A 16,399-nucleotide genomic window follows, 5' to 3' on the forward strand; every position below is an offset into this window, starting at 1 on the left:
TGATGTATCATCTATGTATCTACCTGTCCATGAAAAGTTAGATCCATGACTTAAAAATGGTTTACCCCAGAGCTCAGCAGAAGCTGTACTATGAGTTTTGAATTACAGTCAAAGTTACAATCTCGAGGTTAGGACAATGGGGAATGATCTCATATATGATGCTAGGCAGCAGCAGTGAGCACGGGTCTGAGTCACAACCTCACAAGGTACTGTGGTGCTACATCATGGAGTTCAGTAGATTTGCTGCACTAAGTTGTGTCTATAGTATTTCACTTTCTGGGGGTACATGTAGTTCAATCTCATCATCATTTAGAGAACATTTGTGTGTGATCTGTTGTGAACCTACACACCCACACCTATATCCACATCGCTACACATAAACACTGACACACAGCTGGATAGCTACAGAGATGGTTGAATAGATGCCTGGGTCTGGGATGCCTTGTAGGCTTGTTAAATAAAGACAGAAATACGTTCTAGCTCAATGTGGTCACCAGTAAGTGTTATCACAATATACCTGAAGCCATCATTTAGAGTCATTAGAAAATGAAACTCAAATTAGAGCAACAAGACTGAATACCTACACTGAGCACAAATTAAAATGAGCATCCTAATAAATTATCCTATAATTATATGAATTTTAAAATTACTTATTAACCAAAGACTTTTAGAAATTGTCTTCTGGAGATTTTTACATACTATGGGCTTCTAGTCCCTTTTTTTTTGTTTTATTTCATTTTACTACTTTAAAAAGTATTTTTAATATTCACCTTTATTATTAATTATATACATGCATGTTATTATTTGGTAAAATGACCATAGAGATAAAATGACTCCCAGTGACATATTGTAATATCCATAGATCAAAGTATTGTTTACTGCTCTTCAGCAAAGCTTCTTCTTGCAGTAGACAATAATTAACACAGCGGCTTACAATAGGACAACATGCTGGGAGTGAGAGACCCTGAAACACTTAGCTATAAATGGTATGTCTTTATAAAACCCTTCCTCACAGGGTTTAATGATGATGCAGAAGATGAGGGGAAAAGATTATAAGAACCAGAAATGATCAATGACTTCAAGGAAACTACATAAACCAGACACAACAGTGTTCATACACATAAGAACTTACAAATGACTATAGCAACATACAAAATATGTGACCTGAATGAACTAGGAACACACACACACACACACACACACACACACACACACACACACACACATTAACTTCTCATTGTGGAAGCTGTAGTATGTCACAGTGTGTTCCTCAGTATATTCCTCTCTCCACACATTTTTACATGCAAATGTTCATTGCAATAAGTCATTCATCTAGCTTGATGTCTCCGGCTCCTGTGACACCATGAATATTGAATATTAACCAGGGACTCCTCTCAGGTTATCCTATTATTGCTATGTCATGAAGATCCTAGAGGTTCATGTTTTCAGGATTGGCCCTTTTACACACTCCAGCAGTTCATAGAGGAGGAGATGTTGGGGTGACCCAACTCAAAGCCCTGGGTATGGGTCTTGATGGTAGATGAACTGGTCAGCATGCTGGCTTCCCCAGACCCACATCATCAGGGCTTGTATCTTAGTCAGGGTTTCTATTCTTGCACAAAACATCACAACCAAGTAGCAAGTTGGGGAGGAAAGGGTTTATTCAGCTTATACTTCCATATCACTGTTTATCACCAAAGGAAGTCAGGACTGGAACTTAAGCAGGTCAGGAAGCAGGAGATGATGCAGAGGCCAAAAAGGAATGTTACTGACTTGCTTTCCCTGCCTTGTTCAGCCTGTTTTCTTATAGAACCTAGGTCTACCAGCCAAGGGATGGCACCACCCACAATGGGCTGGACCCTCCCCCCTTGATCACTAGTTGAGAAAATGCCTTACAGCTGGATCTCATAGAGGCCTTTTCTCACCTGAAGCACCTTTCTCTGTGATAACCCAACTTGTGTCAAGTTGGCACAAAACCAGCTAGTACAGCTTGCTCTCCTGTACTGTTCTGGTTGGACCACCCAATACTATCATTTGCAAAAGGCAGGGTTGGTTCTCCTGGTCTCATACCCTCAGAGCTGGCTCACCAGCACCCATACCTCTAGAACCAGATCTACTGTGCTGCTCAGTCAAGGCATTTTCCTAAGCGCTGCAGCCTGCCAAGGGCTGGACCAGATCTCCACTTTCATCCCCTCCCCCAGGGCTGGTTCACTTAAGCCTTTGCCATCTGGGGCAGCTCCACTATTTGTTGCCCAAGCAGGGTGCAGGGTCTGCGGTCCTGAGTGCTAAAGCCACTGGTGGACAGACTAGCTCATCCACTCATGACCTAGAGACCTGCTCTCCCAACTGCTACAGATGGTAAAGGGTTGTGGGGGGAGCACCACGCCTGTACCCAGGCTACCTGATGGCACATGAGTGCTGGGGACATCTTTCCTAAGCTTTGATTCTCTGAGTTGGCTCACCTGAGCCCCTAACTCCACCAAAGCCAGCTCTATGTGCTGTCCAGGTGAGGTGGAGGGCTTGTTTTTCCAAGTACTATAGACACTAAGGGATAAGGCCAGTTCACCTGCTCTCATGACCTTGGGCTTAGCTCTCCTAAGAGCCTAAAGTGAGGGGCAAGTGGACAGAGGGCATATCTCTGGGACCAGGTCACTTCACAGCAGAGGAATGACAGGACCAACTCTACAGGTGGTTTTTCAATGGTAGTTTCTTATTGTAGGGCTTGTGGAGATACTGGCCAGACAGGATAGACAGCAGACAGTGTGACAGTGAGACAGGAACCACCAGTAAGGGAAATACCAGAATGGTTAGAGTCTACCTTGGGGATATGGAAAAGTACTGAGAACTGCCAAAGGTCTAAAGCAGACATTATGTGCCCTTTAATAGCAAGTCAAGGGCAGAGATGGCAGCAAACAGGTTCAGAGGCAGTCTGCCCACACCCATGGGTAATAGGAGATCTACCTAAGACAAAAGGGTCAGCTCAGATGGAGGTTTCAGATACTCAGGGGTACTGCATCAAGAAAGGAATATGCTGTGTTTGGTGGTGTCAGCTCTGGACTCTGACATAGCTGGTAAATTAGATAAAATAAATGTACAAATGGAAGTGTTGGGTGCTGACTTTTATATCAAGGGGCCAAAAGAAGCAGAAGGTCCTAAATATACCAGGAACATAGAGCACCTTCTAAAACCCCAAAACCTGGAGCCCCTGGGAGGAGTCAGTCCTAGGGAAGGACAAGATCCAGATTCCAAGACATGCATGGGGCCTTGGCAGCTTTGCTGACCCCTTTTGTGCAGCAGGAAGTGTATAAGCAGGAGGCTTTGGAGGATCTAAGTGACTTAGACTAGTGTGGAAAGAGTCTGTAAGCTGGGAGAACAAGATAATTGAAAGGCAAAGCAGAGGAAAGGATCTGTCTGGGTTACTTGAGAACAAGTGTGACAAGATATGGGTTGAGCCTGAGTCCCTAAGGAAAAGAAAATGACAGCCCAATTCTGTGCTAATGAACTATGGGAGGCTTTGCAGCTCAACAGCAGTTCCCAGAAGGTTCCCATGATAAAATAACATAGGTGCAAAAGATTAAGCCTGTCCAGGGGTCGGACAGTTATTCATCCAGACTAAGCAGGGCATGTTTCTCCCCTGCAAGATTATGCTAATAGTGTTGAAAGTTTGTCTATCCAGAGCATCTCCCAGGAACCAGGTGTGGTGTATAGAGAGGCTACATTTATAGCCACAATGCTCACCTCAAACCTCCATGACCCAGTGAACCAGCCTGAGCTGCAAGTACAGCAGAGGACAGCAGGGACTCATTTGCCATTAGCCCTGAGCATGGCTGGGCGGCATATGCCCACTCCTCCATGATTACCAGGCGTAGGGAATTGCAGGGTAGTACTCCACGGAGGTGCTCCAGGGCATGGAGTGGAATGGCTCAGAGAGAAAACTGAGGGTTATGAAAAACTAAGTTATTGCTTCCTTTCCGTGCCACTGGACCCAGCGGATCTGTGGAAGGAACTCTTGATCTATAGAGACAGTATTCTGGTGTGTTAGACTTTGCTTATGTTTGACTTCCATGTCTTCTCAGTTGTGACTTACTGTGATCACCTGACACTTGCTTGGAATAGATGACCCAGAATTTTAAAGCACTTCAATATAGTTATTTTTATAGTCCTACTAGCCATTATTAGATGGTAGTTTGAGGCTTTTTATTACTGTTCTGCCCATCCCCTGCATAGAGGCTTTATTACATATAGCAGTAGAACACTAACCTCTGGGTGATTTTTGGAACTGATGATTTATTTAAGATAAATTATGCCTGACTGAAGAATCAAGTATTTGGCAATTTATTCACAAAGGATACAAAAATTAGGTATTGCTGTGAAATTCATGAGAGCTTTATGTCTGGGTAAGACAAAAATAATACCCACCAAAGTGATTGAGGAAATTTTCCAATAGTGTACCTGTAAACATTCAAGAGTATTCAAAAGGTAAAAAATGATGCTCATCACATTGGGCTGCAGATCCCCTCAGCTCCTTCAGTCCCCTCTCCAGCTCCTTCATTGGAGTCCTCATGTTCAGTCTGATAGTTAGCTGCAAGCATCCTCCTCTGTATCAGCATGGCTCTGACAGAGCCTCCGAGGAGGCATCTACATCAGAACTACCTGGCATCAGCAATACTGCCTGGGTTTATTGGGTGCACATGGGGTGAAACTCCATGTGAGGCAGTCTCTGGATGATCACTTTTCCAATCCCCACTCCTCCTCTTGTTCCCCCACCTCCTCCCATGAACACTTTGATCCCCCCTCCAAGAAAGACTGAGGCATCCACCCTCTGGCTTTCATTGTCTTTGAGCTTCTTAAGTTCTGTAAATAGATTCTTGGTTATTCCAAGCTTTTTGGGCTAGTGTTTCCTTATAGGTGAGTATATACTATGAGTGCTCTTTTGTGAGTGGGTAACACCACTCAGGATGATAACTTCAAGTTCCATCCATTTGCCTAGGAATTTCATGAAGTTATTGTTTTTCATAGCTGAGTAGTATACCATTGTGTATATGTATCAGAATTTCTGCATCCATTTATCTGGTGAAGGAAATCTGGGTTCTTTCTAGTTTCTGGTTATTATAAATAAGGCTGCTATGAACATGGCTGTGCATGTGTCCTTGTTAGATGTTGAAGTTTCTTTTGGGTATATACTCAAGAGTGGTATAGCTGGGTCCTCAGGTACCACATTCTGATTTTTAACCATTAAAACATTACACTACTGAAAAAAATAAAAACCTGCTTTTAAAAATATGGCATGTGGGCCTGGGAGATGGCTCAGCGGTTAAAAGCACCAGCTGTTCTTTGAGTGGTCCTGAGTTCAGTTCCCAGTAACCACATGGTGGCTCACAACCATCTGTCATGGGATCTGAGGCCCTCTTCTGGTGTGTCCAAAATATAGCAACAGTGTACTCATATACATAAAATAAATAAATCTTAAAAAAATATGGCACACACCAAAAAAAAAAAAAAAAAAAAAAAAAAAAAAAAAAAAAGAAGATGCTCTTTGAAGCAACAGGGTGACTAATTTGGAATTACAGTAATTACAGTGTTGGAGTTCTTGGCCACAATGGCTGTTACCATAGTTGTTTGGTTGTTGGTTGTCTTATGGAACAGAATGATCAGATTATGGACCATTCTATGCTGTGGAAATTGTGTGTATCTGCTGTTGGACTTGGAGAAACCAAACTCAGACTGGATCAGAAGTGTCTCCTCTTTTCAAGCTGATTTCTCTGGTTCCAGAAGTTGCCTACTCAACTGTGGATTCTGCATGTATCCTTAGGAATATTCTACTCAAGATGTGTAGTGGCTAGAGTGACTGTGGATAAGACCAACTTTCTGATTGGCCTTAATGTCCACTTTACAGAAGAAAAAAAATCACATCGATTACTGGAAATAGACAAAAACCGGTGATCTACAGGGCCAGCCCTTTCACAAGCTCTAACAGTGTATCAATGTGGTTGATGTCGGTGTGGGCCAAATCAAATCCCTGAATCAGGGCCTGGGTGGTAGTTGAGCTAGTCAGCCTGCCAACACTACCCCCACCCCCAACATGAGAATGAGCTTTCTAGCATGTCCTGTCAGCCAGCAATGGGCAGAGCTAACTCTTCAGCACTGTTCTCCAGGACAGCTCACTCACACCTGAGTTTGCAGGGCCAGCACTATTATGGGCCCAGAGAGGTGCAGAGCCTCTTCTGCAGCTAGTGAGGGCTGAGCTAGTTCTCCTGCCTGCTCCAGATAGTACAGGGTAAGGGAAGGGGGAATATTTTCCTCACCCGTGCCACCAGAGAGCAGACAAGTGACATGGGCAAATATCCCATGTACATAGGTATCCTATGCCTCCATCACAAGGCACATTTCCACTGTGCTGTGCATGTGAGGCATAGGGACTGCTCTTCAGAGTGCTGCGGCTGGTGAGGGACAACTCACTGGTTCTCAAGACCCTAGGTTCAGCTCTCCCATCTGCTGCAGGTGTGGAGGGTTGTGGCGGGAGGGCATCTCTCCCTTTTCCATGTCACCTCATGGCAGACAAGTGGCAGGGCCATCTCTCCCAACTTTTGCAATCCAGGCCAGTTCTCCTGTGCTTCCTGGGAGAGGTGCAGGGCCTCTCTCCGAAGTACTCCAGCTAACAAGGGGCAGGACCATTTTTCCCTCTCTCACACTCTCTCCCACAGTGCTCAGACTAGGGGTGGAGCTAGCTTTGGACAGCCCTCAAATATCAACATGCATCAATATGGCCCTAGGCAGCAGCCCAGACCAGGGATGTCTGTCTGGCTTTTGGTAGTAACAGACTCTCACTACTGCAGGGCCACAGACCCAGACAGCGCTCTTGGTGGCAGCACCGGCGAAGATCTTACCGTGGCTTTAAGAGGCATCCTTGGCTACTCACATCAGGATGCCCCTCACTACTCTTGAGTCTCTAGTTCCTCCTCTCTTCACTGTGCACACATCCTTCTGCTTCTCTCTCTTTTCCATCTCTCCACTTTTTATTTGTTCATCTTAGTGCTGCCCAGTGTTGGGATTCTGTAAACCGCACCCCTCAGTTACCTAGCAACAGCCAGGTATACTCCACCCCTCAATTTCCTGGCAATAGCCAGGTACGCTCCGCCCCAGTTACCCAACACTATAAAAGGGGCTGCTTACCCCTCCTTTCTGTCTTGCCCTTGTCCTCCTCTCTCTTTTGCTCTCTTGCCCTCTTGCTCTCTCCCCTTAGCCCTCCTCTTCCCCTTCCCATCCCCCTTCTCTCTCCATGTGCTTATGGCTGGCCTTTACTCCTCTACTCCTCTCTTCCTCTCTCTTCTCTCTCTCTGCCTTGACTGCACTCTTAACTCCCTCATGACCTGAATAAACTCTATTCTGTATTATACCGTCATGTGGCTGGTCCCTGAGGTGAAAGGGATTCCCAATATGGGCCTCCCCAGAGACATCTCCCTTGCCCCCAGGCCTCACCGCACCTCCATAGGTCATATCCCCCCACCCCGACACTCTCTTTATCCTTTTCCAAACACCCAGGGCCTCTGGGTGTCTGGGATTATGTCAGGAATGTTCTCAGGAGTACACCCAATGCCATGTGGCACTGGGCAGAGGTCATCTCTAGCTTGCTCCCTGCTCAGGCCCCGCCCCACAGTACTGGTGTGGGGGTTATCTGGGATATTTCACTCCAATACATGCACTATGCGGCACTGGGCTGATATATATATTAGTTATCTTGAAAAACTATTGGGTTTGATGAAGCATCTTTATAAATCATTTGTCTATACTTCCTGATCTCTCTTTTTTCCCCCCAGCTTCCCAGCCTCACTTAAGCCTTTAACCCTGAAAAAAACTTCTTTCATTTCATTCAAGTCATCAGATTTTAACAGCCTATTTAAAGCACTTTCTCATTTTTGGAAGATTTTAGGTATCCATATGGTTTTTGCATGCCTAACCTTCTCTCCTGATAATTTTATTCATTTCAGGCATTTGTTAATGTGACGGGAAAACGACTGACATTCTTGCCTAATGCATGGTCTACCTCACGACTCAGTGTTACAATCTCTGAAGTGACTTCTCCAGATGCTTCCTGTCATGAGTCTGCCTTTATTTAATCTTTACGGTAAAAAACAATTTCACAGAGGTCTTTGGTTGCATTCTTAGTGAGAAACCAACTGTAATTGCCTCTAAGCAACTACAAATGGGTTTGTTCATCTGTATTTTAAGATGACTAGAATCCTGAGTGTGGATGGAACACTGCTTACTACACTCAGAGTGTCAGAGACTTGCAAGCTAGATCAATAGGACGACATCTGCTTGAGCCACAGCATGTGTAGTCTAAAAAAATATCACTACAATGCATATTTGTTAAAGACCCGTGTCTAGTTTTTAAACAAGAGGCTTTAAGAGGTAGTCACAAAGTACTGTGCAGTTTTCAAAATGTTTGGCTGTAATTACTCAGGCTTTCTGGGTTTTTGTATCTGCATCCAATATGCTTTTAAACAAAAGAAAGAAAAGCAGAACATTGTAAAGGAAGAGTATTTGTGTTTTATTCTATGTGATGTTTCCTGGGTGATGATTTCAAAAATAAAATTGCTAAAATTAGAGATGGCTGTGACTGACAGGCTCCTAAAATGGCAGTTGCAAATGCCTAGGGACTGTCAAGTAGAGAGAAGCCACTCTGAATATTTAGGGCCATAGCTGCCCATCAGCTATCATTGTCCCTGTGGAATGACACCTGTATCTCCCACTCTTCAGGGCAAAGCTGCTGCATGCCAGGGTGTAGATCCTGGCTCAGAATCATCAGTATTGCAAGTTCTATTTTGTGTGGGGGGGCAGAAGGGGAGAATCTAGTTGTCATGTAATATGAAAATACAGTTTTATAAAACAATGTGTATATATTTCACCTAATTTAATTTTTTATTTTAATGTGTGGAGAATGGGCAAAAATAGTTAGACCAATTTCTTTAAAACCATTTACCCAGAGAAAGTAAAATCATTTTGAACTGCTCTGGCTTTTCAGAGCGCCTGTGATGTTGGGCATTATGGTAAGTGCCAAGTACCTCATGATGCTAGTGTTATTGTTTGAGTATGAAAAGGTGCCCTGTCTTGACTTTATTGTATCTTGAGCCCTGTGGCTTCTTCTATTAGTAGGAAAATCAAGTCCAATTCTAGAGATAAGAAAGGTAAGGATTGGACCCTTTGTGACATGTCACAAACTTATACACGGTTCTTCATCAAAGATACAGGAACCACAGCAATGTGGAGAGGAATTCTAAGGAGGGTAGTTCAAGACCTAATGCCAGAGTTCTCAGGAAGCACTGTATTTTCTAGGTAGCCAAGGCAATTGAGCATCTCTTATCAAGCACCTGGCCTCCTGCACCTGCTCTGTTCCTGCTATTTCTCTTCTACCTGGTTCCCCTGCCTCACATCTTCAAATGTCAGCCTTTATTGTACCTTGAGTACTGTGATTTCACTCTATTAGTAGGAACATAATGTTTCTGGTGATCCCTTTACATCTCTCAGGGGTGCTGTCTCTCCACACTGAGTGCTTAACATATATTTTTATTTGATTAATAAAAGACAGGAGTCAAAGGTGTTTTCCTAGTACCAAAGAAATCCATTTGGCTCTGCTACTATTAGATACACATTTCAAGTGCAGGTTTCTAAACTGAAAAAATAGATTGAAATGAACAGATGTTTCAACACTGCTGAGCTTTCAGCATCTGAGGCTGTGGTCATGTTCTTCAACATACAACTGCCACTATAAATATATTACCTCATTTCCATGTTTGGGGGTACATGTGGCCAACCACAATCTCATATGATCATTTATAAATTTGTCTCTGTCTCACATCTAACTAATGTATCTGCCTGCTTCTCTATCTCTCATCTGTCTATCTAATCTACATGCATGTTAGTCTGCAATATGTGTATAAATACAACACATGCATATAATATTGCTTGTGTACATTCCATTTTATTGAAGTTATTGATATTGCTCTTTCTTTGCCTGATGCATAAATTAAACCCTACCTTACATATGTTTTGGATGTATGTTGCCCTTCCCTCCAAGTTACACATTAAAAATTCAGTCAGTAGTTTCATTAAGACGTGGTAGGAACTTTAGGAAAGTGGTCCATACTAGGAAATTTCAGTCCATTAATGGTGTGTTCTTGAGCTATTATGAGAACAAATCTGCCCTTAACTTTTATTTCCTGGCAGTCAGACTCATCAGTAATGAACCACCTTAGTGAGGTAGTATAGCCTGAAGCAATGGGCCAGTTGGCTACACACTGAAACTCCCGAAATTGTGAACCCAACTTAATTTTTCTTCTTTATGTAGATTTCTCTTGGGCATTTATTTCAAACAGAAAGGGGTTCAGTAACAGTATGTGTAGATGAAAGAGTACAGTAAACATAAAGATTGGTCCAATCCATGGTCAGGCATCTACTGAAGGTCTTCTAGGAATGGCAGATTGCATTCCTAGATGGTGAGTGACTATTGCAATACCTCATCATCATGAGTAAGTCAAGATACCTTTCTAATTTGTCTCTGTGAATTCAAGAAGCAATGCATGACTTAGAAAATGATCTTTCTGCTTCAAAATGATGATAGAGTGAAACTCTTTGGAACTCAATGGTACAGACTAAAGTGTTATGTTTAAAGAAAAGGTTATTAAGGGTATAAGCCACGTGCCTGACTCTTGAGGGGATGTGGGAACCGATGGGTGATCTTTGTCAACAATCCTCATCCATCACTGACAATTCATTGCAGCTTGGCAGGAAGCATGTGCGTTGTCCGTGTGGCTGAGTGGAATAGTGTGGGCTTCAATAAAAAGATGTTGTGCTTTAGAAGCCTCCTTGCTTTTACTGAATCATGGGAGGAAACGCCAGGGATGGCATTATAGTATCTATGATTTACAGGCTAGTATAATTTCTAAACTAACTAGTTTTGCCTTTTTATTAAGTTGTATAGGGCTCTGTTCTAAATTGGAGAACATAATTCTCTAGATGGGATTGCTTGGGAAAACCCATACCATGCAATGAGATGTTGCTGTTGTTAATCTGTATATTTTTTTCTTTACAATGCCATTATCAAAGTAATATTCCACTGGGCAGAAAAGCATTGCTTCTTTATACTTTCTACATTTTATGGTGGAGTGTCCCTGTAGATGTCAAAAGAATTTTATGAAGTCTCTTCATCTCTTCTCTCCCTGTGCTTTTACTTGGGCTTAGGGGATTGAAGTCAGATTGCTTAGCTTGTGTGGCAAGCTGCCACTCTCTGTCTGCTGTTACTGGAGCTATTAGAATTAAGGTTATTGGGGTTAGAGAAAGAAAACTATAGAAAGCTGACTATATGGCTGCTGCAGGTGGGGGTGGAGAAAAAAGAGAAAGTCATTCTTTCTGAGAGAAATCCGTGTTCCCTTAATTTTTAAATTTAATTTCATTTTGTTTTTTAAAAATGTTATATGCAAGTATTATATTAAGGTAAATTTCACTCCTCCCATTCATCTTCTAAATCTTATAGACCCTAACTCCTGTGTTCTTCTTTAGCTATATATGAATGTGCCAATATAAGTAAAAATTTGCAGATGTGTATATAAATACAACCTACTGGTTTACTGTTTAGTAATGGTTATGTGTATATGTGCTGCCTACTTGGGACTGGATCACATATTAGTGTAGCTAAACTTAATTCGCCCACTCTCATCAACCATTAATTATCCATGGATCTTCTTCCTGATTGGTCTAAAAGCTCATAGCAAAAGCATTACAAAAGCATTAGGATATCTTCCTCCCCTTTTCTCTGTTAGTTTTCTAAGTGTTCATGTTTTCTTAAGTCTATAATCAACTTTAATAAATTTGTTTTTAGGCTATTAAGTCACAGTCTAGTTTTATCCTTGGGAATACCTCTCTAATTTTCCAGTCAACACATATGAAAAACAAAACAAAACAAAAGAAAACTTCTTTTCTTCCTTTCAAGTTGGTGAAAATACATGATCAATATAGCTTATTTTATAATTTATTTTTGAGTTCTATATTCTGTTTTCTAAACATGCTTATGTTTGCCATTTCTGGTTTGAGTAGTGCTGCTCTGTGCTGTGGCATCAGCAGGTGCTGAGAACCCTTCCACTCTGATGATTAGTCATGCTGCCTATTCTGTGATTTTGTCTTCCTCTCCATTTCCAGCTCAGTGTGTTGATATCTACAAAATATAGCATGCTCCAATGAATGCATAAATAAACACTCAGAGTATGGAAATTCTAAAGTGTTAAAGGACTTGTTCATGATTTGTATCATTGCTTATATTTGCTAGATGGTTACAGTTGTTAATATAGAGTCATATGTATTTAATATCCTAAATATTTAATTTTTTATATTATAATAATTTTATGAAATTATTTTATTTTCTGGAAAATTAATGAAACTGGAGACCTTAACATTAAACAAAAGCAACCAGACTAAGAAAGATAAAGGCCACATTTCTGTCACATGACACATGGCACATATGACATGGGAGAAGTAGTTTGTTTATGGGTAAAGGATTCAAAGAGATGGATGATGAACAAAAATGGGCAATGAAGCAGAAAAAAATACAGAAAACACAACCAAGCAAGCAAGCAAGCAAGCAAGCAAACAACCAACCAACCAACTAACCAAAAGACAAATACTGCATTTCCCCTCACCTGCTAAATCTACATTAAAATAACTAGAAAGGATGCAAAGGTAGAAGGGGGCTAAGCAGGAGAGAAGGACACCAGCCCTGGGATTGGGCTCAGACAGAAGCCAGCAGCGTGATCAATATGTGCACAGGACAATGACTCATGTGCATGGAAATATCACAACAAAACCCATTATTTCCCATGCTCACTAAAACAATTTAAAAGACAAAAAAGTTCTAAAAATAACCATTCAATTTCCTTGCTATTAAGGATGAATTTAGCTATAGGCTTTTAAAATGTGACCTTCACTGTTAAGGCACTTCCCTCCTAGCTGTGGTTTGACAGTTTCTATTAGAAAGGGGCACTGGCACTGGATTTCATCGATAGCTTTTTTGGATTTAACAAAACAATTTCTGTAGCAGCCGACTCCTCCGTTTCTGCCTTCACTATTGATTTTAATATGGGTTAAATAATAACAGGACTTTCAATGCCTTTAAAAATCTGTACATGTATTCTCTTTTTTAAAAATAAAGTTGTAAGAGAGAAAAAAAAAAAAAAAACAGGGCTTTTGTTCTCCCTGTTGTTCAACTTCCAGACTTGTTTCCAGAGTTTCCACATGTGTACTTGTATTTCTTAGGTAAAGGGAGATTTATGTTCTTATTGTGCAGATGGTTTTGCAAACCAACAGCCCATAAAAACCTTTTGAGGACTAGGTAGACATTACTTGACAAACAAGGCTTTCCTAAACGGGCTGACCACAACAACCTTAAAAAGCAGTAGCAGTGTGTTTATGCCAATTTATGCTAAACACTAATCACACAAGTTTTACTTTTTGTTAACCTTTACTTGCTTGCAAAGATCATAAAGGACCTATATGAGAATTCCTCTGCTGCATCTTACAAGACACTTTATCCTCATATGAAGGGGGGCTAGCTATCTTGATGTTAGCTCCTGGTTTTCAACACCACAACAATTTCTATATTCAGTCTAACTGTATGAGGAGCTGCATTTGTGACATAGAAATAAAGAAGCAACTGTGTGTCCCTGGAGTGAACTTTTGCTTAATCTTACTATATATTGTCCGCTTCGCACACTGCTTGAGTTTGTGTTATAAAATAGTTTTCGTCTGTATGAACTATAGATTGGTCTGTGGTTTTGTTTCTTTGTACTGATTTCTTTCTTTTATTGTTTTACTACTAGACTCACGCAGCCTTCAAAACTGAATCGGCCAGTTCTGAGTTACTAAAGCTCCTGAATCTGACACTCTCTTTTGGCTTCCTCAGTCACCAGGCAAGCACACATAAAATAAAAATTAATAAACCTTTAAAAATGTTTGAAAAAAACAGAATTGGGTAATTTTTATTTGTCAACTAATAACTTCTGAGATCGAGCTTACATTACACAACACCCATGGCAAACATTTTGATCCAAATACAATGAGGTAAAAGCCTAGTTACTCAAACACGGTTAACTTTCAGTGAAAAAACTTTAGACATAGTTTATATAAAATCTTTAAGAGGGCACATTTGCCGGTCTGCTTCTGTAAAGTGCAGTGATCATGGCTAGCCATCTGGAACTCAACAACGGCGCCAAGATGCCCATCCTGGGCCTGGGCACCTGGGAGTCTCCTCCTGGCCAGGTGACTGAGGCTGTGAAGGTTGCTATTGACGTGGGGTATCGGCACACTGACTGCACTCAGGTGTACCAGAATGAGAAGGAGGTGGGCGTGGCCCTCCAGGAGAAGCTCAAGGAGCAGGTGGTGAAGCGCCAGGATCTCTTCATCATCAGCAAGCTGTGGTGCACGTTCCAGGACAAGAGCATGGTGAAAGGAGCCTACCGGAAGACACTGAGCAACCTGCAGCTGGACTACCTGGATCTCTACCTAATCCACTGGCCAACCGGCTTCAAGCCTGGGCTAGACTACTTCCCACTGGATGCATCAGGAAACGTGATTCCTAGTGACACCGATTTTGTGGACACTTGGACGGCTATGGAACAACTCGTGGATGAAGGTTTGGTAAAAGCAATTGGTGTCTCCAACTTCAACCCTCTTCAGATTGAGCGGATCTTGAACAAACCTGGCTTAAAATATAAGCCTGCCGTTAACCAGATGGAGTGCCACCCGTACCTAACTCAGGAGAAGCTGATTGAGTACTGCCATTGCAAAGGCATCGTGGTAACTGCATATAGTCCCCTTGGTTCTCCTGACAGGCCCTGGGCCAAGCCTGAAGACCCTTCTCTTCTGGAGGATTCCAGGATCAAGGCAATTGCAGCCAAGTACAATAAAACCACAGCCCAGGTGCTGATCCGGTTCCCCATTCAGAGGAACTTGGTAGTGATCCCCAAGTCTGTGACACCAGCACGCATTGCTGAGAACTTTAAGGTCTTTGACTTTGAGCTGGGCAGCGAGGACATGACAACTCAACTCAGCTGCAACAGGAACTGGAGGGTGTGCGCCTTGATGAGTTGTGCCAAACACAAGGATTACCCCTTCCACGCCAAAGTCTGATGCTGTGGATTCCTGCTCTGCCCCAAGAGGCTTACACCTGTTCTTTCTGCCTCATCTGCCCTTTCGAGTGTCCTGTGTCCTGTGTCCCTCTGTACTGGGTGGCTCCTTGTAGACCAGATAGTGAGAGTTTGTTAGTTTATGTAAACTCTGCAGGGCAGTACCAGTAGCGGAGCTGTTTGTTCAGCTTTTCTTGGTCTTTCTTCTTCTCACCTGAAGGACTTTAACACAAGCACCCTTTCCAACCAGAGAGAAGCAAGAGTTATAGCCCAGGCTGTGCCGCTGACACTTACATTTGAGTGCTTAGAACTGCAATCCTGTGGGTCAGGCTTCTCCTTGCCTCAAATAAAAACTGCTTTTGTGAATTCTAAATAAATAAATAAATAAAATCTTTAAGAGGTGTTTCATTATGTGTTAGAATTTATTGAATAAACAAATATTTGCTTGTTTATAATTGAGTGTTAACTTTTCGTAAAGCATGCACGAGGTGATAATTTATGAAGAGGAGTTTCTTCCACAAACAATACTGCAGCATTGTCTGACACACATTCTATTGTGTGTTAAGTATAATAAAGAATAACTAATGTAGCTTCATCAGTCACGAAGGCAAGAAAAGCAGACAGTTTCTTTTAAAAAATGCAGGTTGTTAGGAGAAAAAGCCTCAATGACATGCTTGGATAGGAGGGAGACCATTAGATAAAAAAGGGCACAGTATACTGGAGAGGAAAGCATATTGGGGCCTTAGAAGCAAAGAAAGTATTCCCTCTAAAATCCAGGAATACCTTTAGTAAAAATGAAAATAAAGGAGAAACAGAGGCCGGGGAGAGATCCCCAGACATCCCCAGAATGAAAGAGGAAGGGGCAGGGAAGGGCCAGGTTCTATAAATTCCTAGATGTGGAGTTCCATCACTTGCGGTTTAACTCTGTTCTGGAGTGGGTTGTACAGGACATTGTCTGATATCTACAGCTGCGGGATCTGGTCTCTCTCTCTTTACTTTGATTGAAGTTTTTGTTTGAGTTCTTCATTTTAAATTTGTGTCCCCTTGATTATTTGTGAGGTTGCATTTTAGTCACACCATTTTTTCATATTTTTTTCCTTACAATTTTTCTTTCAAATTTATATGCTCTTTCTCATTTTCCTTAAAATTCATGGTCTCCTTTTTTATCAATCTTTATTGCATCTATCATCTATCTATCTATCTATCTATCAATCATCTATCTACCA

At 41.9% G+C, this 16,399-nt stretch overlaps 1 protein-coding gene across 1 annotated transcript; it reads left to right on the forward strand.

Annotated features, from left to right (window-relative positions):
* Nucleotides 1-14,226: 14,226 nt before the first annotated feature.
* LOC308418618 (aldo-keto reductase family 1 member B1-like) lies at nucleotides 14,227-15,177 on the forward strand (the record flags this gene model as incomplete). The annotated part of the gene is made up of 1 exon (XM_080914019.1): nucleotides 14,227-15,177. The coding sequence occupies one exon, from the start codon at nucleotides 14,227-14,229 to the stop codon at nucleotides 15,175-15,177; it is 951 nt and encodes a 316-aa protein (XP_080770145.1).
* Between the last annotated feature and the right edge of the window lie 1,222 nt (nucleotides 15,178-16,399).

Source organism: Micromys minutus (genome assembly GCF_963924665.1).
Source record: "Micromys minutus genome assembly, chromosome: 3".
NCBI classification, from domain to species: domain Eukaryota; kingdom Metazoa; phylum Chordata; class Mammalia; order Rodentia; family Muridae; genus Micromys; species Micromys minutus.